The sequence below is a fragment of the Periplaneta americana genome, chromosome 3, assembly GCF_040183065.1.
Source record: "Periplaneta americana isolate PAMFEO1 chromosome 3, P.americana_PAMFEO1_priV1, whole genome shotgun sequence".
In the NCBI taxonomy this organism is placed as follows: Eukaryota; Metazoa; Arthropoda; class Insecta; order Blattodea; family Blattidae; genus Periplaneta; species Periplaneta americana.
In genome coordinates, this window is record NC_091119.1 from 43,574,939 (window position 1) to 43,600,836 (window position 25,898).

General features: G+C 37.2%; 1 protein-coding gene across 1 annotated transcript in view; it reads left to right on the plus strand.

The window, feature by feature from the left end:
• LOC138695971 (uncharacterized) overlaps positions 1 to 25,898 on the plus strand; it is a 422,025-nt gene that overhangs the window by 381,433 nt on the left and 14,694 nt on the right. Inside the window, exon 4 of the mRNA XM_069820400.1 lies at positions 11,753 to 11,910. Within this exon, the coding sequence (XP_069676501.1) occupies positions 11,753 to 11,850 (98 nt within the window). The 3' untranslated portion in view covers positions 11,851 to 11,910. The remainder of the gene's footprint in view (positions 1 to 11,752; positions 11,911 to 25,898) is intronic.

Consider the following 25,898-nt stretch of genomic DNA (forward strand, 5'->3'; position numbering starts at 1 on the left):
CATGCCAGATCGCATTCCACCTCCCGTGCCGGATCGCCTGCAATATCCCGTGCCAGATCCCATCCCAGGCCCAATTCCAAAACGCATCTCAGCTCATATACCAGATCCCATTGCCAGCTCCCATTCCAGATCCCATGCCATTGCTCCCATGCGAGCTCCCTTTGCCATATCTCCTGTCTGCGTTCCCATGCTAGATCCCAATCCAGATTCCTTGCCAGATCCCAAACCAGATCAAATATTAGCTACCATTCAAGCTGCTACTGCTAGATCCCATGCTAGCTCCCATGTCACCGATGCTAGTTCGCATGACTGCTTCCATGCCAGATCCCTTACAAGGTCTAATGTGAGCTCCCATGCGAAATCCCTTGCCAGATGCCATGCCAGGACACCCGTGCCAGCTCCCATGTCAGATTCCTTGCCAGCTCCCATGCCAGATTCCTTGCAATCTCCTCTGCGAGATCCCATGCAAGCTCTTATTTCCGGCTCTCTTGCCAGTGATCTCAGGGTAGATCCCTTATCAGTTCCACGTCAGATACCATACCAGTTTCCATTGCCATTTCCCATACCATATCCGATGCCAACGATCCCATGGCAGTTCCCATGCTTGATTCCATTTCACGTCCCATTACCCGCTCCTATGCCAGATATATTGCGAGGCTCCATGCCAGATCCCGTGCAAGGTCTGATGCGAGCTCTCATGCCAGCAATTCCATGTCAACTGCCATGCTAGATCCCATGTCGGCTCCCATTGCCAGCTTCCATGCCAGATCCCATGCTAGATCGCATGCCATATCTCATGCTAGATCGCATGCCAGATCCCTTGCCAGATGCCATGCCAGCGATCCCATGCGAACTCCCATGGCAGCTCCAATCCGAGATGCCATACCAGCTTCTATTGCCAGCTCCCATGCCTGCCCCCTTTCCATATCCCTTGTAAGATCCCATACCAACGCTCCCATGCGAGCTCTCATTGCCATATCCCTTGAATGCGCTCCCATGCTAGAACCAATTCAAGATTCCTTGCCAGGTCCCATACCTGATCGCATTGCCAGCTCCCATGCGAGATCTCATGCCAGCGCTGAAATGCTACATCTCATATTAGATACCATGCCAGTTTCCTTGTTAAATCCAATGCTAGCTCCCATTACTAGATCCTATGGCATATCCCTTAAAAGGTTTCATGCGAAATCCCTTTGCAGATGCCATGCCAGCACACTCGTGGCAGCTCCCATGTCGGATTCCTTGGCAGCTCCCATGCCAGATTCCTTGCAATCTCCCATGCGAGATAGCATGCAAGCACTCATTTCCGGCTCTCTTGCCAGTGATCCCATGGTAGATCCCTTATCAGCTCCCACGTCAGATCCCATACCAGCTCCCATTGCCAGTTCCCATGCCTTAACCCATGCCATCGATTCCATGGCAGTTCCCAGGCCTGATTCCATGCCACATCCGTCTACCCGCTCCCATGCCAGATTTATTGCGAGGCCACATACCAGATCCCTTGCAACGTCTCATGCGAGCTCTCATGCCAGCGATTCCATGCCAGATCCCATGTTAGATCGCATGCCAGATCCCATGCTATATCGCATGCCAGATCCCTTGCCAGATGCCTTGCCAGCGATCCCATTTGAACTCCCATGATATCTTCCATCCAAGATGCCATACCAGCTTCCATTGCCAGGTCCCAATGCTAGCACCCATGCAAGATTCCTTGCAAGATCCCGTGCCAGTGCTCCCGTGCGAGCTCTCATTGCCATATTCTTCGCTTGCGCTCCTATGCTAGATGCCATTTCAAATTCGTTGCCAGATCCCGTACCATATCCCATTTGCAGCTCCCATGCTAGATCTCATATTAGCTCCCATGCCAGTTTCCTTCTTAGCTCCAATGCCAACACCCATTGCCAGCTCCCATGCGAGACCCGATGCCAGCGCTGCAATGCTATATCTCATATTATCTCCCATGCCAGTTTCCTTATTAAATCCCATGCTAGCTCCCATTGCTAGATCCTATGCCATAACCGTGACAAGGTTTTATGCGAAATCCTTTGCAGATGCCATGCCAGCACACCCGTGCCAGCTCCCATGTCAGATTCCTTGCCAGGTCCCATGCAAGATTCCTTGCAATCTCCCATGTGGGATTCCATGCAAGCTCTCATTTCCGGCTCTCTTGCCAGTCATCCCTTGGTAGATCCCTTATCAGCTCCCACGTCAGATCCCATACCAGCTCCCATTGCCAGTTCCCATAATTTATCCCATGGCAGTTCCCATGCCTGATTCCATGCCACGTCCCATTACTGGCAACTATGCCAGATATATTGCGAGGCCCCATGCCAGAACCTGTGCAATGTCTCACGCCAGCGATTCCATGTCAGCTGCCATGCTAGATCCCATGCCAGATCCATTGGAGACCTACCAGCAGCAGAAGAAGAAGAAGAAGAAGAAGAAGAAGAAGAAGAAGAAGAAAATGATGAGGAAAGTATAACGAAGGCTGGCTGCTGGTCCTTTTTAAGACATGTATTTTGTGGATTTCGCCTTTTTAGGCGTAAGTAGATACAGTATAAATTTTATATCTCAGAGCCATCTTCAGATAGAGCGCCCTCAGTATGTTCCTAGGTTTCCCTCACCACTTGTTCACAGTTAAGCAAACATTTTTCAAATACTTTAGAGAGACGGGGTAATAGTGTAATGCGTCTGTAATTATTAAAATTATATTTGTCACCAGACTTGTGAATTAGTATCACCACATCATGTTTTAGGGCTGAGGGAAATACATTTTGACATATGCACAAATCAAATATAAAGGCAAGTGGTTTAGAAATAGCTTCGATAATAAGTTTCAGGGTATTTGTTCTAATACTACCAATACCAGGAGCAACATTATTTTTTAAACTATGTACAATATTAACGATTTCACATTCGTTTACAGGAAACATAAACATAGATGATAAACTTTTATTATAAATAAGCTTATGGTGATGAGTATTAAATACTTTCTTTTTTTATATTAGATGTGATGTCATGACCTACGTTAGTAAAGTAATCGTTAAATTCGTTTGCAATAGTTTTCTTATTTTCAATTTTATTCCATTTCGACTTATAATTGTCTTTAAATTAGTATTTTTATTACATTGGGTGTCAGTAGCTTCGTTTATGGTCTGCCAAAATTGCTGTGGATTATTTTTATTTTTGCAAAATTTTTCAGAATAATATTTGATTCTCCGATTTCTTATTACATTAGTGAGAATATTTTTATATTTTCTGTAATAATTTAATAAAACAATGTTTTATGGGTCACATTTAACTTGCTCAGCAATCTTATCTCTAGATCGTATTGATTTAACAATACCTGTGGTAATCCAAGGTTCAATATTTTTGTACTTACTTGAGAATTTGAGAGGGACATGATTAGAATATTTCCAAATAAGGTTACGAAGTATTTTATAAAAATTATCGAAACATGTATCTGCATCTTCATTGTAGAATATAGATTCCCAAGTCATATTATTAATATGAGATAGGCTTTTATGATTTATAATTACTTATAATTGTTCGAAGGTTCAGTGGCTTATGTGCTAATACACCGTGTTCCGCTTATAAGTATAATAAAAGAAATAGTTATAATTTCATAACAATGCATGCAAATGGGTTAAGATTGGTACCATTGTAAAGAGGAAATTGGGAAGTTTTAATCCATTGTTGTTACTTATTTTTAGAAGACTCACGCATGCGCAGATCATTGAATAAGAGAATTCGTATCGTATCTTTAGTCAGTCAGCATGTGGACGCCACAGCAGAAAGCCTTTTGTGTGCTGTCATTAGCAGAACATAGATCCATAATTCTTGTACAGCGCTTGTTTCGCCGTCAGTACAATCTTAGACCGAGGGAAGCTGTACCGACGTACGTCTCAATAATGAAATGGGATAGGCAGCTCAGAGAAACAGGAAGTTTGTTGTCTAATGCAGGTAAACATTCCAAGCGTAAAGTGTCTGACGAAAATGTCGAACGCATTAGCGAGGCATTTCAGAGAAGCCCGCGGAAATCCATTCGACAGGCTAGTGTGCAGTTGAACATCCCACCAACAACAGTGCATACAGTGCTCCATAAAAGATTGCGTTTGCGAGCGTACAAGCTGCAATTTCATCAGATGATTACGCCGAATGATAAACTGGAACGAAAACGCTTTGCAGAAACAATGTTGGATAAAGTGGACGATGGCGACACATTTCTAACTCGAGTCTGTTTCTCAGATGAGGCAACCTTCCACGTCAGTGGAAAAGTAAACCGACACAATTGTCGCATCTGGGGGTCGGAAAATCCAAGTGTCGTAATTGAACACCAACGGGATTCCCCTAAATGGAATGTTTGGTGTGGGATCATGCGTGACAGAATCATTGGTCCCTATTTCTTTGCTGAAAAGACAGTCACTGCAAACACGTACCTGGATATGTTGCAACTGTATGCTGTGCCACAACTCCCAGATGGAGCAATTTTCCAGCAAGATGGGGCTCCACCACACTTTGCCAACATGGTTCGCACATTCTTAGACGAACAATTCCCTGCAAGATGGATCGGAAGAGGATCACCGTACATCACATGGCCTGCCAGATCACCAGATCTAACACCACCTGATTTTTTCCTGTGGGGGTTTGTTAAGGACCAGGTCTACAGGACGCCAGTACGTGATTTAGCAGACTTACAAGAAAGAATTTATGCTGCTGTCAACAATGTTACACCACAGATGCTTCATAACATTTGGGTCGAGGTTGAATACCGGTTGGATATTTCCCGTGCCACCAATGGAAGCCATGTTGAGGTTTATGGAACATAAGGTAACAAAAATTCCCAGTTTTCATTCTTTGTAGCAGTTGGTTTCAACTATATACTTGTATTAATTCAGAACTTATAGCTATTTCTTTTGTTATACTTATAAGCGGAACACGGTGTATTTCTATTACTGATTGACAAAAATGCAAAAGTCATTGAATCCTCTAGAATCAAAACCCACTAAAGACCATTTTGTTCAGAACTTAGTTATGTCCACATTTTGCTTGCTAACAATGAATTCTAATGAACATCGAAGAAGTGAGAGTGGGATTGATTATTTGTTGTGACGTTGGTAGATGGAGACTTGCTGGTGTTGACTGAACACAAAGACCGGTAGACAATGCGTGTGCATTGTGTGCGACTGAAATGATGACGAAAGGGTGTATGTTATATCATGCATATTTAATCTCAAGTAATTGATATTAATCGTTGTTATTAAATGTTATTAAATTTTAATTTATGCATAATAAAAAATATATATATTATATTATATTTTCTTAAAAGAGAATTCTAATGAATTAACTTATATAGTTTGAATTGAAAAAGCCAATAAATTTAAAGCAAATGGTTTGTTAAAAGTCACTGTTAGGTTGAAAATTCCCTGTGTTTGCCATCAGTTATTGTCAAAATCCTTTAATTTGAGAAAGTGGATATAGGGGATTTTGAATCTATAGGATTCAATTATAATGAGCTGTTATTGCAATTGCGTAAACTCTAGGTATAAAATTTAAGTTATTTCCAGTTTTTAGGAAAATGTGGTAAAGACATGAATTGGATGATGGACGAGTAATGGAATTTAAGTATTTCTATATTCTTGCATGATATTTAAATACATGTTGCCAAAATTATCCAAGCTCTTTTCTAAAATTTTAATGTTTATGTCACCCAGAATAACATTGTTTTTTTATTACTTTGTATATTGACAAGAAGCTTTTAAAAATAGTGTTGCAATGGGATATGTCAATATCACTTAAAAGAAACTACAATGTTTTCCTTAAAATTTACAACTATACCATCCATTTATTATACTTATTACTTTCAACAAATTTTTTATAACCATTAATATCATAGCCAGAGTCATGATCAAGCCAGGTTTCTGCTATAACTATAATATCAAAGTAAAAGGAAAAATTATTAAGTAAAACACAGAGTTTGGAAAAATTCTTGTTGATGCTATGAATGTTTAAGTGAAATATTTTAAGATCTGATAGCATATTGGTAATATACTCATTGCAGTGAAGTAAACGGTTAGAAACCATTGTGTTATTATTATTATTATTAAATTTGCACTGATGGATTTCATTTAATATAGTATTACTAGCCATTGTTAAGTCAATTATGTTGTATAATTAAACATGAGTACCGACACAATACTATTTACAAATTATTTACATCGTCAACATTAGTGATTTTACTCACTGGACAGCCATCATCTATTCTTGCAAATATTTTACCATCTATTGTCCAGACAAATTTATAAGTCTTCAGACGTGCTGCATCCCTTGTCTTGGTCACTGCTGTCAGTTGGTCGCCTGTTGTGATGCTTCCTGTCGGAAGTTCCCTGTTGACTTTTTTTGTCGCAAACCCTGGACAACTGTCATCTTTTGTGGCCTCATTTCTGAACTGCTGGAGCCATATTGTAGTCAAAAACAGTCCTTTTCTTATCCTCTTAATAGTACATTCTGTTATAATACATTATTATTATTATTATTATTATTATTATTATTATTATTATTATTATTACTGCTGCTGTTGTACAGTCATCCCAAGAAAAAATGGTCGAATCACCGATGAATTATGGCAGCTAATTCAGAATGCTTACTATGTCCTAGCAGAAAGATCAAATTTAATTTCAAATAGGGCTGTAGTATGGTTCATGTCCCGGGGATTGTGGGAAGTCACGCAATTTCATGATAGATGAACTTCCAACTAAAAATGTGTTTTCTTTACGTTGTTTTGAACTGTTTTCATTTCAGTTAGAAGACGATGGTTTTTTTTTTTTGTGCTAAGATTAGTTTATATATTCATTTGCAAAATTTGTATAACAAATGGACGATTGAAAACGTCAAAATTTAAGTACTATTTAGTGCATATTCTGCCTGTATTAATATAGTGCAATGTCTCTGCCATAGTAATCAGCCACTGTACACTCACCTTGCTTTACAGCATTGTTTTGAATGATGTAACAGACATGACATGGTGTAACAGATCTGACAGGTAACAGACATGACAAAGCAAACATAAACGTGTGCTAACCTAAAATTTTTTTATATATATTGTTTTAATGTACCGAAGTACATAAGATATTTCCATGCAGATATTCTGCGTCATCGTATGATGAAAGAGTAATGGAACGGAGAAAAATTCTCTCCGTTCCATTACTCTTTGATCATATAAAATTTTTTTGCTTAAAAATCTTCAAAATAGTAACTTAACTACTGCACACGTGTACTATTATGTCCTCTTGATCTTGACTTTATATGTTATTTGTGGAAAACACAACACAAACAGATCTGACAGAGTAAAAGTGTACGCTTAGACTAAAACATAAAGCAAGAGTATGACACACAATCTCGCCAAATCAAAATGGGTGAACATAGCAGTACAATCAAAATGACTCTTTTATTTTATTTATTTATTTGATGGTGTCAATAAAGACACATGTCATTACAAGTTCCAGATTATGTGGACCCTTGCCTTAACAAGAATATGACTTTTTTTTTTTAAACAGGAACATGTATGATACATAAGTGTCAGCCTTAAAAGGCTTTTACTTTAAAGAGATGGTTAACAAGCAGGAACATTTATATTTTTAATTGAGGTGACCGATCTTGACGGTAGTTGTTATTTTATACTCTTGTTGCCAGGGCTCTTATCAGAGGATTGGGGTGGTACAGTATGTCCTTATGAAAGTTTTCTGTATAATGTCGTAGAATGATTCTATTTCAAGCATGTCTTGTAGTTGTTTATTGATGGTTCTATAGTCTGCACCAGTGACAGTTAGGGATACTTTTCTCTGCACAGCATGAAGACGTCTGATAATTTGGAACTTTGCATTGCTCCAGATTTCGCAACCATAGGTCATTTGAGATCTTATAACAGAAGTGTAAAGGATTTTTTTCAAGGGAAGTCTGATGTAAGGTGACTTCAACAATGGATATAGATGAATGAATCTGGCTAATGCTTTGTTACGAGCTGCTTCAACATGGTGATGAAATCGAAGTTGTTTATCAAGTGTGACGCCGAGGTATTTTACAGATTGTTTATAGTAGATATCTTCGGAGAAGAGATTGAGGTGATCTGGTATTTTTGACTTTCTTCTGGTAAAAATGATGGCTTGAGTTTTACTTATATTGACTTTTATTCTCTAGTTTCTTAGCCACATTTCCAATATTTTGAGTTGTTTTTGCATAGTACGTTGTGCGATGTTGATGACTCTTTGTGCATCATCTTGGCTTGTGCTGACATCTGTGGGATTTCTTTTCAACTGTGTATCCATAGGAACAGAATGGTGTAACAGACCTGATTGACTTACTGGACTAGAGTAATTATGCAGTAATATTTAAGGAAATATAAACTCAGACATAAATGAATAAGTTTTGATAATATCAAATGTTTCTTTGATTTTTTTCTCAATTATGTTATTATTTGGACATAATCATGCTCCATTTTTAAAACTTAACTAGTATGGACACAGCATTTTAGCTCTTACTATGAGAATTTTATTTTATTCTCGTGAAATATTTCACATGAAGGAAATAATTCTTGTGACTTTACTACATTAGTATTGAAACTACTCACTGTTAGGAATTTATAATTCTATCGTTATAAATGTAATAATGGGAAGGGTAAGAATTGATGGACGTCATTTGTTATACAAATTCTGCAAATAACCCATATATATAATATAATCACACACACACACACAGGGTTAACCGTAATATCATTAATTCTGCTGGATGAGTCCTTTAGTAAGGGGCAACAAAAAAGCCGAATACATTTTGCTGTATTTTGAATAGTTTTCCAGAAAAACGTGTATTTTAAAATACGTGAGTTAAGGGATCATGCAATGCTGTATAATCAGCAGGGAGTGCATGTAAGGCTGTGTTGCTCTGAACAACTCCTTCACCTGGCTTGTAGTGAATAGGGAAGTTAAAGGTAATTGTCATGTACATTATTTTTAAACTGGAAAAATACAGGTGATATACCATTTAATTTCTGTGTTTAATCTGTGTTAGAGAACAGAGAATGAATACCTCTATTTTCATGTTAAATAAAATCTTTGAAAATTTAAAATAAACTCTACAACCTAATTTTAATTAAATGTTCAGAAAACGCAGAGAATAAGATACACTTACTTCAGAACAACTTGAAAAAATCAAGACATATTTCTACTCCTGCATTTCAGTTGAATATTCTAGAGAAAGTTAACAATAATGATGCTTATGTCACATTATAAAAACAAAATTTTAAAACATATAAAACTGTAAAGGGGGGGGGGGAAATACGATAGGCGTATTCTACATTAAAAATATTATTTTTAAACGGTTCGATTTAATTTTAGTTAAATATTCTGTGAAAATGAACTAAATTAATAATAATATTTTTAAACTCTTCGATTTCATTTTAATTATGTATTCAGTCAACACAGACAACAAGAAAAACTTATTTTACAGTATACAAATTTAATTAGTGATTCAAAAAAATCTGCGTTTGTCATACTAAAAGCATTTTCTTCAGTCAATTAGAAATAGTCTTCTCTCACTTCAATTTTTAAAGTAGTAACTCGTAAACTTACACACAAGAAATCAAATTGCCCTTAAAAGCAGTTATTGTGTATTCTTTCAATCATTTATCATCATAATATGCTGCTCTCTTAAATTGACTGAGCATATCGAGAATTAATTCAATAGTTTTCCCAAAATACACTGTGAAATGTTTCATATAAAATAATTTTTTTCTCGAAAAGGAAGTAAAAATGAGCAAAATTGTATAAAACTTTTTTGTTTGAAACATCTCAAAGAATAACCCCTTGAAATTAATGACATTACTTACGGTTCATCCTGTACAAGTATATTTCTTACTTTCCTACGTCAGTGCCTACAAGGCACTTTACCTAACTTACCCTTAAAAAATCCAACGTGTTTTAGTTCACTCCTTTTCATCATTTGATATGAACCCTGCTACTCCACAATAAAAGTTTAAAGACATAAATTTAAAAAGAAATCGTGCTTACGGTAGCTTAGTGTTATTTCACTATTTAATGATGTAAATTAAATCATATTAAGATGTAGGAAACATTACAGACAATAATTCATCTACTGAACTCAGTTCAGAAAACCAAAATCCATTTGCTGCATTATAACTGACATAAATGTGGTATGTTTAGAAGGTTCGTAGGTAAGGTGAATAAATACGATTATACAGAGCGTTCGCCTACAGGTGGGGCCAGGTGTCGCTTGGGGAATCATCCGTAAGTTTCCGCTTTCTATACTATACTCTGTAGGGTTTTAATTTTAAAAGTTTAGCAGCAGTAAAGACTGATGTTTTTGAAACACTAACTTCCTGTGAAACATGTCTTAGAGATTTATTAGGAGAGCATGTAAATTATGCACTGATTTCATCAATTTTTTTCTCCCGTCAATACTCTTTGTTTTCGCTTAGGAATTGTAGCATTTATCGACCCTGTTGTCCTTTATTTGTTAACAAGACGTCTAACAGTTTCCCTACCCTGAATTGGAGCACCCGGATATTTCACTTCAAATTGCCTACGCACCTCTCTACATGACTCTGTTTTCACATATGCATCGTACATAAAAACTCTCTGTTCAAGCGTGAATTTTGCGTTTTGCATTGTTAACAAATTTTACACACACACACTGAATATTAATTAAGCAACTGTGTCAAGAAACTGCGCTGTACGTGTTAAATACTGCAACATCTGGCTCACAACTGATAACTTGTCGACCTTGATGTCCTTGATTGTCAAGCGTGTCTCAACAACTGCGCACACAAAGCGGCATATCAGTACATGCCGCTTTCCTGGCCCCACCCATAGGCGAACGCTCTGTACTAATAGATATACTAAAAATTAGAATGAAATTATTCTGTCACAATATGATTCGAACTAATGACGAAAAGATTACAGAGCCAAAACTCTATCTCTTAGCCACTCTGCAGTGTTGCATTTCGAACCAAGTGCAACAGCCAGTGTATTGATATTTTGAAAGACTGTTCAGCTTCTTTACAATATAGAATGTTGGATTATTGAAAATTAGGAATATTTAGATTATAAAATGTATTAAGACATAATCATTTAAAACATATTCTCTTGTAAACTCAGATGATATCTTCCTGCATATGTGGAAATTCATTTTTTTGAGTCTTAAAAGATTCCAGCCAGCCATTTTTTTTTACCACTGTACTAAGGCTTAATGTTCTGTTTTTATAACTTGAACTCTTCCTATGAGAGAGGAACAGAGATTAAGGGTGTTTGAGAATAAGGTGCTCAGGAAAATATTTGGGGCTAAGATGAAGTTACAGGAGAATGGGGAAAGTTACACAACGCAGAACTGCACGCATTGTATTCTTCACCTGACATAATTAGGAACATTAAATCCAGATGTTTTTTTGGGATGGGCAGGGCATGTAGCATGTATGGACGAATCCAGAAATGCATAGAGTTTAATTGGGAGGTTGGAGGGGTAAAAACCTTTGGGTAGGCCGAGACGTAGATGGGAAGATAATATTCAAATGGATTTGAGGGAGATGGGATAGAGATTGGATTAATCTTGCTCAGGATAAGAACCAGTGGCGGGCTTATGTGAGGGCGGCAATGAACTGCTGGGTTCCTTAAAAGCCATAAGTAAGTACTAGCTTTTTATTTAACTAAACTGTATTTTCTCAATAACAAATTTGTTTTTGTAGATTGCTGCACCAGAGGGGTGTGTGACAGCAGTATGGTGAAGAAGAAGATGGTGAAGTTGCCAGAGCATTCATTTGCGTTGTTTTCTTCAAATGCCTGAAGGCTGGACAGCCAGGCAGTGGCATGACTACATTATAATAAAGGGAAGGGATCTAATCAGGTAAGATTCACTCACTTCTTTCAGCATAACAGGCTTAATGTTCTGCAATACCAATTTTACCAACTATAAATCATAGCCATTTTATTGCATACAGTAGTGGTACTTGTAGTCACTGCAATGGAGTAACGCTTTTAAGAGTCTGTGTATCAGAAACTTGAAGCAGTAACATTTTATGGAGTAATTAGTGAGATATATTGTAATCATCTGATGAACACATTGTATTGAATATTTTATACTGAGATCTAAGTACAGAATATGTAGAGGTACTTTTTTCTAGAGAACTTAATATTGCATACTAAATATTGGTTAGTGAACAATGAATATTGAATCCTGGGATTATTCTTTTGCAGTCTGTAATATTATAGAGTTGCCTTCAAAGAGTGTGGTAAATTACTAAGTTTTAAATTATGAAAACTGATTACGAGATTAGTATCTAAAGTTACTATTATACTTAATGAATAATTTCCTCAAAGCTTAATGCACATACTCGCATACGTAATAATACTGGTCTTATGGCAAGACGTTCGTTTCATACTACTCCAATATAAAGAATATTTATTGGAAAGAACTAGTTTGTGATGCTTTTGCCAATACCTATAAAAGTGGCAGAATAAATATAAATATACGCCAATCTGCCAATAATACTGAAATTTATGAACTCCTATACATAATCATAATCATTTATTGCATCCACTGATCATATACGTAATATGGGACATGTCATATTTACAAACTAATAATTAATTACATAATACACATAAAAGTAATAACTATAATTAAATGCAACACAAATACAAATATACAAAACTTGGAACTTGATTGAAGAAAACTACAGGTCGGCCGATTTCGGCTATAAGTCCCGTTTGCAGTATGTCTTGAAGTCAGGAGTCAATTTCAACCATCGCGTCTTTCATGAGAAGACATCCTTCTCGAAGTCAGGATCTGGAAAAGAGGAAGTAAAATTTTTTGAAGTAAGGCGTTCTTTTTCTATTCAGTTATGACAATTTTCAATAAATTCGTTCATACTGTAAAAGCAGTTTTTGATTAAAATTTTATAAAGAGCTTTCTTAAATTTCTGATGTGCAGACATTTCTTTAAGATAATTTGGTAGGCTATTATACATAAGAAGACCAGCATGAATGAAACTGTTTTTATATAGAGTTGTGTTAAAACTTTCAATAAAAATATTATCTCTATTTTTTGTATTGTACTAGTGTGTGTCTGAATTTTTAGGGAAGCTATGCAAATTATATTTGATAAAATTTAAGGTTTCATAAATATAAATACAGAGTAATGGCAAGATATGTAATTTTTTGAAGAATGGTCTGCAGCTGGTAGTTTGAGACACTTGAACTATGGCTCTAATTGCTCTCTTTTGTAGTTTAAATTACAGTAATGTTTCGAAGATCTATGTGACGTTGATTTTGTACTTTGTTAGTTTTTTTTAGTGTTGGTAGCCTAGCAGAAAGAGAGTTATCCAACAGAAAGTTGACAATTTTCTGCAGGATTGGAAGACAGGGAGGACGAGTACAATAAATAGGCTATTTTCTCGCACATATATTATTTATTATGTACAAAAACAGGAAGTTAAATAACAATTCGGCAAAAAAACTATAATAGTCTACAGTTATGGCTCAGCAGACAGCATTTCTAGTTCCTAAGCAAGCATCCATGGTTGAATTCCTGGTGTTGACAGAGATTTATCTTGATTCCATGGTACTGGATATCTGTCCCTTGTCTTGCACTTTTTCTGTGACGTCTTCATGGCGGTCCTGACTGCAGTTCAGGAGGACCTGCAATTGAGGACAGTGTAGTATCATTATCAGTTAACAGTTTAAATGCATCTGGACGCAGAGGAAAGATTGCTACAGATGCATTTCAATCTGACTTCAATGAAGTAAAGTGTTTGGTTACCACAGTCGCTATGGCAACAAATCACGACCTGTTCTGAGTTGTGATGTAGTACTGTTGTTGCTGGTTGATTTTTTTCGCCTATTCGGTCTGCTCATTGGATTGTACATACCAGTTCCCAGTTAACGTGAATGCGTTTGTTCTGTTTTATTATATAGTTATTATTCAGTACAATCCAACTCCTAAGATCCTAGGATTAATTTTTGATGAAAGACTTTTATGGAAAACACATTTAACCAGTGTTGCTTCGCAGTGTCTACCACGATTAAATCTCTTGAAGATCATAGCTAATAGGAAATGGGGATCAGACATCACGACAATGCGTCTGTTTTATAATGCTTATATACGATCAAAATTGACCTATGGATGTGAAATATGGGGAGGAGCATCAGCAACTCAACTACAAAAAATTTCTGTTCTTCAAAACTCAGCCTTAAGATTATGCCTAGGAGTACCAAAAACCACGTCAACTGTTGCCCTAGAAATTGAATGTAATATCCAACCACTCAGACACTATATATTACAAAAGGATCTAAAAAATACATTTAAAATTGCAAGCCTCATCCAGATCTCAGATGTTCTTCAAGCTGACAGATGATATCCTGTGTAATTTCTATAAAATAAAAAAGAAGAAATACCAATCTATATCACAGACACACTCATTGCTAAAACTCCAGTTGTGAACGAAATTCCTCCATGGAAATGGGTGATTCCAGAACATAGCATACAAATTCCAGGAAATCATTCCAAAAATGATCCTCCGTACATTCTTAAGTTAGATTCCATGGAACTACTCTGCAGTACATATAAGGATCACCTTCAAATTTATACAGATGGATCTCTAAATCCTAATAATGGGACATCAGGAGCAGGGTATTATATTCCAAAACATCAAGAAAGTTATTTCATACCATGTTCATCCTCCTCCAGCCTTGACACTGAATTGCTAGCTATTGATGTTGCTCTTCAGTATGTTACTCAAATTTCTGAAAAATCTATTTGCATACTTACCGACTCCAAGGGGGCTATATTTAATATAATTAAATATGTACCAAACCTATATGGACATAGAATTATTCCAATTCAGAAACAACTAAGTAAACTAAAAGAACTCCAAAAGGAAATAACATTTCAACGGATACCTAGTCATTGTGGTATACCTGGAAACGAGAAAGTCGATAATATTGCAAAACAGGCAACATATTTGCAACCAAGACCTCTTCAAGTGACATCTCTATCCAATGCTTTTGCTTCAGTAAAGTCTCATTTTACAAACCTATGGATCACCAATTGGCTCTCTTCTGACAAAGGAAAAATTTTACAGTCTGTACAAAAGAAACCAAATGACCTGGAAATGTACGAAAACTTACCCAGACATGTTCAAACATTTTTAACAAGAGCCAGAACAGGTCACATTGTCACTCAATTGTACCTACACCGATTTCACATTTTGATAATCCTACTTGTCTGTGGTGTAATAATCATGATGAAGATCTGGAACACATTCTTCTATACTGTCCATCCATAAATCACAAAAGAAGTAAATTAAAATCATCAATATTGGTTGCAGAAGACACAGCCCTGCAGTATATATTGACTACACCCCAACTCTGGCTACTAGCAACAGGCATCTATAATGAACACCGATCAAAATACCTCTCATTTCTCGTGAAAAACAACAAGTGAATAGACTACAGTGGACTATAATGGACTTTATGTTATCAGCAAACAGCTGGATACATTAAGAAGATTGATTATATAGTTATTATGGTGCTGTTGTACATTAATTCACTGTTCAATCTATTTGTTTTATTATTTTATTACTTGTGTTTAAAGACGCAACTACTATGTACTGTACCTTTATATTCTCCTTCTAATATCCTTCAAGTAGTTTATTCTTTCATTTATTCGTTAATTGTTTAATTTTTTCTGCGATGCAGAACAGTGACAGCTCTCTATCATTTTTAATTTCTAGGTGCGTTCAAGTGGCAGAACTTAATGCTGTGGGCAGTTCTTTTCATTGCGCCCCCCCCCCCCCCGACTTTGAAATTATGTGAGTACATTATTACTGGTCAACGCAAATATTTATAATATAATTTGTTAGTATTAACTGGTGTAGGTTCGTTTTTCATTTGAGCATTGCCTAGACTTGGAATAAAAATAAACAAAATCATCTTTCATGCTAATTTAGTACATATAAGTAGTCCACCACTGTGGAATAACGGTTAGCATGTCTGACTGTGAAACGAGTGGGCCTGGGTTCAAATCCTGATTGGAACAAAATACCTGGTTGGGTTTTTTTTCCGAGATTTTCCCTCTCAACCATTTGAAGCAGAATTGCAGGGTAACTTTCGGTGTTGGACCTCAGTTTCATTTCGCCTTCATTAATTTCAACTTCATCCATCTTCTTTCAATAATTTCAAGTCGACAGAGGATTTAGTAGGATGTAGTACCGTGACTTGCACAAAAAGTCATCGATCTGAGGAGGCTCCAGAAGTCCTAGGGGTATGCAGGAGCTTTCGTTGGAACTGGGTGATTGCAGCTGAATTGACAGATGGTATCAAATAGTGAATCATGATACGTATAGGAATATTATCCTACGGACTTAAAACAAAAACAATATTTTTTTTAGTAGGTTATTTTACGACGTTTTTTCAACAACTTAGGTTATTTAGCTTCTGAATGGGATGAAGGTGATAATGCTGGTGAAATGAGTCTGGGGTCCATCACCGAAAGTTACCCAGCATTTGCTCATATTGGGTTGAGGGAAAATCCCGGAAAAAACCTCAACCAGGTAACTTGCCCCAACCGGGAATCGAACCCGGGCCACCTGCTTTCGCGGCCAGACGCACTAGCTGTTACTACACAGGTGTGGACTAAAACAATCATCTCTATCAAAGAAGATAAGCATAGTAAGACTATGTCTCAAAGCTGAAGTCCATACTACACACTAGCGACTAGCAACTAGGTGACTTGTAAACTACAAACTAGGGAGCTTGGGACATGTATGCTTGAAACACGGCCTTCTTCATTGACTATTTTTCTAAAAACTCATAACCCCAATTGCTGATGAGGTATCCATGTTTGTTTTGTGAACAAGTCATCAATCAAGCAAGCATTTTCGTTGACTAGCGACTACGAATTTGATTGTTATGCACTATGTAGCTTTGGATCATGACTTCTGATGTCACATCCGGCTTTTTAGACATTGTAGCTTCAAGACACGGTCTAAGCCTCAGCCGCAGTGGAAGCCTTCAGGCCTTCCTTCATTAAAAAAAAAAAACATAGAAATATAAGCACATTTGGTTTATGTACAGTGATAACAAAAGTTGTTAAGGATTTTAATCCAATGGCAGAGTACTTTGCGTCATTCACCCAAGCCTTCTTCCTTAGGAGTAAACCTTTCTGTCTGTATGACATTGACTGAGTGCAGCTTGGTGAGCAATCTACACAGCATTGTATGATCATGACGATCAATGAAGCAATGGTGAGATGCCAGTAGGGAAAATGGGGGTGCCCCTCAAAAGCCTACCGCGAGACACCGTCACTGTCCATGTGGACCCAATGGGATTCGAACCCGGGTTATCATCATTGAATGCCGACACTCTAGATAGAGTCTGATAGACGTGTAGCCTGATAAGTCCCAGGGGCCCGGAGTGCCAAGCCCTTCCTATGTCAGCATCAGAAATCCTTAGTACCCCCGAGACTTTATCCTAGTTTATAAAATGAGGGGAGGTGGAGAGTGTTGGTGGAAATGGGAATACCCCGAGAAGAAACTCTCTGCAACGTCTGCTTTGTCCACCATCATGGGGATCGAATCCAGGCTGTCTGGATGGAAGACCAGCACACTCACACCTGAGCCACAGATGCTGTTCATCAAGGCATTACTAAGAGCCATGCGCAGAGCAAATTCTACATTGGTACTGTATATATACATTTTGAAGATCTTTCTGCCTAATAAAACGACTAAGTTCTAGTGATGTGCTTGTTTTATCAGTTTGTGATAACAGATGACCACGTTAGTGAACAGGGGCGATTTCTCAGGGCATGCTGTGCTTGCTGCGCAAGTCCAATATTTTCGTAGAATGTATATTTCTCAAAATGGGATTACGTACATTAAAATTTATTTTGATTTTTGGAATATTGTACAGGCGTAATACCATCTGCAGGTTGCACACCGCAAGTATCGCAATGCTTGCTCGTTTTTCGGAGCTACAGGAAAGACGTAGAAATAGCGAGAATATGATGCGCGCGCAAGTGCCTTCCTCCTTGGTCCGTCCTAGGCGCACATGCTTCTGTTATGTGCTGTTTGAAGCTCTGGTCCGAGAGCTACACCAATGACTATTTAATGTTACACAGAGCAGTATCGACAGCGGGAATGTGCTGTGATTTGTGAGTGCAATGTAATTGTATGAGCGGAATGCATGTTAGCTGCTGCATGTATTATTAATTCTTAAACATTAATTTGAAGTATTGCAATGAGTTCGGAATTGTGTGTTATTGAAACCTTATTATTAAATCCATTTTCCCGAAGGACTATTCAAGAGAAGACAGACATTATAGAGAATATGTGCGCTCGTTCAGTGCAGCTCAATACAACAATATGCATTGGTTGGCAGGGTCGAAAAAACTAAATAAACTGTTTTGTTGGCCATGTTTGTTATATTATATCGAACTTCTACATCTGATAAGCGAAAATGATCCATGACTCATAATGATTTCATAATTATAAAATAAATTATTTATGTGGGTCTGATTATTTTTATTAATTATGAATTATTATATCCTCCCATCTTCCCCTATGAATAAAAGAGCAAGCCTAACTTTCGTGACTAGCATTCGCCCCTGTTAGTGAAGGCATTCATCGACAAGGAAATCTTTCAGATCACTTGGGTATCAAGTTAGTAGCACTTTTGCACGATCCTGAACCTCTGGAATGTCTAGCTCAAGTCTTTTCAATTGAAACTGGAAATATAAAACCGAATCCTTAGGCCAGAGCCTACTGTGAACTATTGGATAAAACGGAAAATAACAGCGTAAATACTCTGAACCATGCCCATGTCCAGCTGAACTTGTTTAATTCTGTCCATCTGTTTCTGCTCACTTCATTCACTCTGGTTTTCTGTTCAGGTACAACAGAGGAGGCAAGACTTGTACTGTGATCTTATCATGGCTGTGTCACCAATGGGTATGGAGGGGGAAGATAGGTTTTAGTCTGAGATAAACTTCCGTGTCAATAGATTCGTATAATATTAACCATTCTGAAACAAACGCTCTATCATTCTTTTCTTTCTCTCACTCTCCATATGTCAGGGCTGGCCTTCTATGCCCAAGGTTGCGGGTTCGATCCCGGGCCAGGTCTATGGCATTTAAGTGTGCTTAAATGCGTCAGGCTCATGTCAATAGATTTACTGGCATGTAAAAGAACTCCTGCGGGACAAAATTCCGGCACATCCGGCGATGCTGATATAACCTCTGCAGTTGCAAGCGTCGTTAAATAAAACATAACATTATAACATAACACATATCAGATCTCGCCTCCTCATATATAATTTTGCTAGCGGTTACCTTGCCTGCCACTGAATCTGAGACTTGCAGCTTCAAACCTGGATGAAGGTAAGTGTGATCAAGTCCTGAGCATGGCTTCCTTCAGAAGAGAAGTAAACCCAGGAAGCTTTGTCTTAGATATACGACACCCCTGTTCCTGGATGAGAAGACTATAGACAAAATGTGCTGGCCGTTCACCGCTCACGTCTAACTGCAATTCTGGGAGTAGCACAGTAAGTCCATATCGTCGCTGTTATTCCAAAACCTCGTAACTCCACAAAACACGTTTTTCAGTAAGAACAAAAATATTAATGGATCGTAAGCAAATGCTTCACAAAATATAACTGCCAGAACCTCGCAGTGATCATTTACCAGGTTTTGTGTTAACAGAATAAAGCCCCAAAAACTCTTGTATACTTAAACATTAACTATACGAGGTTTTGTTAACAGATGTGCTATCATTCGAATGTACGGTATCGTACTTAGTTGTGTGTTTTATAATTTGCGGAAAATGTATTGTTCGTTTTCTATAACCATTGAGGATCGATATTTTGCAACCATTAAGCCTGAAACCTCGATTTCAGTGATGTTCGGATTTAGGAGGTTATGGAATAACAGTAACGATATGAATGTTCTAGGTTTCTCATCCTGCATATATAGTCCATACATACGAGACTCTCTCTCTCTCTCTCTCTGATTTTCCATTCATTCATGCAGTTTAATGTAGCGAATATGTTTGGAAGGTCCTGGTCGCGTTCCTTTGCAATATTCAAAGAACAGTTTACCAGGATTCTGTGCCAGTACTTACAAGAGAAGGGTTTCGGCTCGAACAGGAATTTCGTATCCAAAATTTGTATGCAGGCCCATCTTTACATCTCTGTAAAGCTCCCAAAAGCATTTGTTTGTGTAATGTGTGGTTTGTCTGTTAGAGCACTGTACAAGTTGAGGGGATGGGACACCTTACCCGTAAGCCTAGCCTAGCCTAGAAGCTAGTGCGAGTGGTGGAATGTCTAAAGCCCATTTAAGAACATTTTTCTCCAACGTTCTGTCTGAAAATCTTGCAGCTAATCAAAAATGTACATTGTTGTGTGAGTCACTGAATGCGCACAAGGACACAAACTTAATAAATTAATCATTCCAAGGCTAGGACATAGAATGTATGATCATTCCACCTAAAAAAAACTAAATATTTCCAGCCTCTGAATATCAATTTCCTTAGACAATACAAAATATATGCTCGGAGGATAGCAGATTGCATAAGGACTCTTGCTGAGAATCCGGAACTTAACTTGGGAAATCGAGTGTTCACAATGAAAATGCACTCTGTTATTCATAACCAGTTGTCTGTTCCAGTATACTGCCCTATGCTTCAAGTATTCCTGGCAGTCAGCTGGTTACGTGAATCCTGAACAAGTCTCGGACTTCAAAAATGTAATTCAGGTGGCATTTGATTTTTTCGCCAATGGAGTGTGGTTCAGAAGATTGTTCAGGTGTTGCTTCTGCGTGTTGTGCTTATTGCTCTGCTCCATGCTGTTTCATGCATTTTATAGAGAATCCTCATGTACATTTTTAAAGAAGTGTATTGACCAATACAAATCAAACGGAGAGTTACACAAATGAATGCTTTTACGGACTTCATCACCATTGTGAGGTAAGGCTCTGTACAGATGTTTAACCAAAAATTCCTGTTCGAGCCGAAACCTTTCCCTTGTTAGAATCATACTCAGAGGACTGCATGACATGCAAATAATCATTGCCATGGCAATATGAGACCTAGTATAATAAATGAATTCCATTAAATTAACAGTTCAAATGTTTAGCCCCTTAAAACAAAGACTTCCTTTGCATTGATTTGCTTCTATTTCCAAACATGGAGCAGTATTACCACCACCACCACCACCACCATAACAATAGTGAGTGGCCACAGATCCGGTTGTCAAAGCCTTGTAAAAATATGAGCTGTGCTGTGTGTTTTAACACTAATAGAAATACTGGGACAGGTGCAATATAGTGAATAGGAATTACAAGAAGCCATAAAAAATCATGATCAGTCTTAAACATTTGTCACATGTGCTTATCTGTAACATTTTATCAACTTCTAGCTAATCTGCCTATCAGCCTGGCTATACATCCCTGTTAATCCATCCAGTCTCTCTCTTTGTATCAAGGGAAAGAAATACAAAACTAAACATGTCTTTATCCTAGACCATCCATATCCAACCAAGAATAAAGAACCATACACTAAATGGTAACAGTCCATTTAAATCACCTCCCTCATGAGACAATATCGTCACCTGTCAAATTCCTTGATGTTCTGGGAACTCACCAACAATACAATACACTGACATTTGCAGCCGTCCAAGATTCAAAATTTTTCATTTAAAATATTCCCACCACCTCTTTTGGCACAACCACAAAATTCTCTCTTCTGACTCCTGAACCCCCAAAACCTCGAACACCTAACAACAAGGAATTTGGTGTAGTGATGAAGGCATTTCTTTAGCAAAACCTATCATTGATCTACTGGAAGAATTCAGATAACAAAATTTCAATATCAGACAATTACATAGTGTAGTGTTGAGTGCTGCAAATAAAGAAATGCTGCTCATCTGCATTTTGTGGAAGACTACAACCGCAGAACAAATACTGTTGGGATTCTGTACCATGCGTAAAAAATACCAAAAAAGAAACTATTTTCTATCGACCTCATGGCAAATTTGCAAAATTCGGACATATTGCCAGTAAAATTTGTTATCAGTGCGGAACTAGTCCTTAAACTTCTCAACATAGGTAATCTGAGAACATAAAATGTTGTGCTACACAAGCACACGTGTGGAAAGAATTACATTTTTCGTTGATATTTGTGTAGCAGGGTGCCTTGTAATACGTGTAAAATAATTCAGCTCAGTGACGCGAAAGAGGGGAAGTAATAGGAGTAGTGGGGAGAGCTCTGGAGTAGAGATAAGGGCGAGCAGTCGGTACTGTACTGGAAACATACCACTCTACAGCATGCGTGACATCGATCTCTCCGAAGGCAAGCGAGTGAATAACCCAAACACCCCTTGGTGTTACTAAATGGACTCGCCTGACCCAGGGCGCACATCTCCACTGACTATCAGGACTAAATAATCTTACTGTACTAATGTTTGTTTTATGTTTACATACACAGGTTTACGAAATGAGGTGGTCTGGCTAGATGTGGATAGCTTATGAGGGGATGGGGATGAAAAAAAATATTGTTTCATAATACAGTGTACCGGTATTTCATTTCGTTTACTTCATTAATGAAATAATATCAATTTTTCTGAAGACCAGTGTATAAAGCCTGGTTGTGACATCGTCATGTATAGATTGGGAAAAAATTATTTCTCATTTCATATGAATAGCAATTATGGTGTTGATCAACAGGGGTCGATGTCAATGAAAGAGTCTTCAGTTTCACCAACATAACCAGCAGCTCAGGTAATCACTAGTATTGCCATCAGGTGAGTAGGTATGTATTTAAAGCAAATTGTTCAGCAAGAGAGAGAAATAAAGAAAGAAAAGAAACCAATGGTAAGTGGCTGCAGAACTAGGAATATATGAGAGAATGTAATGACTAAGTATCAAAGAGGTGTGCATTTTTCAAATCGAAAGTTGTAAATTACAATACATAGCAAAGGTTCTCATATTTTTGTAAAAGGCAAGGGTCCAGGAGACCTGGTACTTTTAATAAAAACATCTCAAAAAAAAAAAAAAAAAGCAGAAGTTCAGGTCAATGCGATCTATGCATATTAGAAGCATACTTTCATTAAAGGTAATGTCAGTTTACAATCTATTCATGTACAGAACCTTGATATTCCTTAGATTCAACAGATCTCTATCAGACTAGATCAGATATACATTCCTTCAACACTAGAAATAAAGATAAATTAGATTACACAAGGTGCAGATTGAGCGTGAGCTCAAATACCTTTTTTTAATGGCATAAATATATACCTTTAATAAGCTACCATTGAAGGCGAGAAAGATACCAATAAATAGGTTTAAGTCCTGCGTACATAGATGGTTGCGTCCACACCTGTGGAGTAATGGTCAGCGCGTCTGGCTGCGAAACCAGGTGGCCCGGGTTCGAATCCCAGTCGGGGCAAGTTACCTGGTTGAGGTTTTTTCCGGGGTTTTCCCTCAACCCAATACGAGCAAATGCTGGGTAACTTTCGGTGCTGCACCCCGGACTCATTTCACCGGCATTATCACCTTCATCTCATTCAGACACTAAATAACAAAGATGTTGATACAGCGTCGTAAAATAACCCAATAAAATAAAAAATAGATGGTTGCTGAACAGACCTTTCTATTAAGTGAATGAATTCATGGAGTGTATTTTAGAAATGTAACCCTTTCCTTATATTTTAATTTTTCTCTTTGTATTTTAATTATTCCTTTTGTCCTTATATAAATGTGTTAACCTACATCATACTCTATTCATTTCTCAGTGTTTGTTTATTTGACTATGTATGTTTATTTGCTTATAGTTATTTGTTTATTTGTCTATATTTATTAAATTTGTGCTAAGTTTATTTTGTTTTTGTTTATCGAACCTGACCATGTCATATCCACGCCTTGTACACTGGTTTCTGACAAATAATAATAATAATATTATTATTATCAGGGAACGGATTTATATGGACTAAAAATATATGAAATATGTAAATATATATGTAGTTATTTTTACCAAAATATGGAATTAAATATGGATTTTTACCAAAATATGGAATTAAATATGGACTTAAAATTATAAAAAAATGACTATGTACGTTAAATATTGGTACATTTTAATCAAACTAAACAAAAAATATAATGGACGTACCTTATCTTCCAATGTAGTTTCAACAAAACACAATTTTTATTGTCTGTTACCATAACAATAGGTTACAAACATTTCTTTCAAGTGCTGAAAAGTGAATCTTCTTCTATTGTCTCTGAGGATAGATTTATACTGACTAAAAGAGCGTTCGACGTCACAAGAAGTAACTGGTACATAATTCAATTTCACAATGTCTGCTGGGGATAAGTCCAAGTTAATCTTCACTGTTGATTCACCACTCATCACAGCAACAACCTTTTGTAGTTCTTCATATCCAGGGTTTTTTGAAAGTACAGTGTCCACCTTAGCTCTTACTGCATCTGCAACTTTACCTCTACCACGATTCAGTTGTTCCACAGTACTATTTATAATTTCAAAACTTTCAGATAGTGAAAGGTGCCTATTTTGGAGACTTTTGAGCGTTTTTATGATGCATGAAAATGTATGCTGAATGTGAGCTAAGTCATTCTTCACACTTATGTCACAGGTAACTGTTTTCGCAGTATCAATTGAGACTGCATCTTCAGAGTCCAATGCAAGGAGAACATTGTTAATAGAGTCTATATGTTCGGCATAATATTCAACTGCTTCTAGCCATGTACCCCATCTAGTTAAAATTGGCTTTGGTGGCAATGGAATTTCAGGGTACATTTCTTTCAACACGTTAACTCTACTGGGAGCTTTGAGAAATACTTTTTTCACTGATGAAATCAACAAATCTACTTTAGGGAAATTGTCTCTGACCACTTCTGCCACACGATGAAATGCATGCGCCACACAAGTAAAATGAGTCAATTTAGGATATACAACAGATAATGCTTGTCCAGCTTTGACCATATAAGGGGCAGCATCGCTAATAAAGAATAACACATTATCGTACATAATACCCTTTGGCCACAGGATACCCATAGCTTCGTTGAACAGTTTAACTATAGTTTTGTTATTGCACTTTTCTAGAACATCACAATGTAAAAGAATTCGTTCAGAATATTGTTCACTTAACAAACCGATAACTACATTACCAACAAGTCTACCTTCTTTGTCGGGAGTCTCATCAATGGAAACCCAAATTGAACTATCTTTAATTTCATCTCTTATCTTCTGTATTGTCTCATCGTAGATGGATGGAGCATACGTCTTCCTAAGTGTTGACTCATCCGGGATTGTATGTTGAGTATATTTTTCAAGGAATTCCCTGAAGACCTTATTCTTTAGTTTGTAGAGAGGAATATCAGCAGAGATGAGAGAACGGCACAGGTCGATGTTAAACTCAGATCTTACATTCGATGTTGTTGGTTGTGTTAAAAACAATTGTCTCTGCTTGGAATTTAGTTGTTTGTTGGCCTGATGTTTACTAGTTGTAATGTGTTGTTGCACCAGGAACTTTTGTGTAGATGATACTGCACACTGACACAAATTACAAAATAATATTTTATTGTCAGTTGATAAACCATCTTCTTTAAATTCTGAACTGTAACTTGTTAGTTTTGATTTTAAATTGACTGAATGACGTACTTTTGGCATATTTACCGTCTTTATAGTATGATTTACAAAACTGAACCTATGTGTACTCTGACTGGCATTTAACTGTTGAGCTGCACAACTGAAGTCTGTTAAAAATTTTAAATTAAATTAATACAGTTTTGTAACTTACTTTCCCATTGTTGATAGGACTGCTAATTTT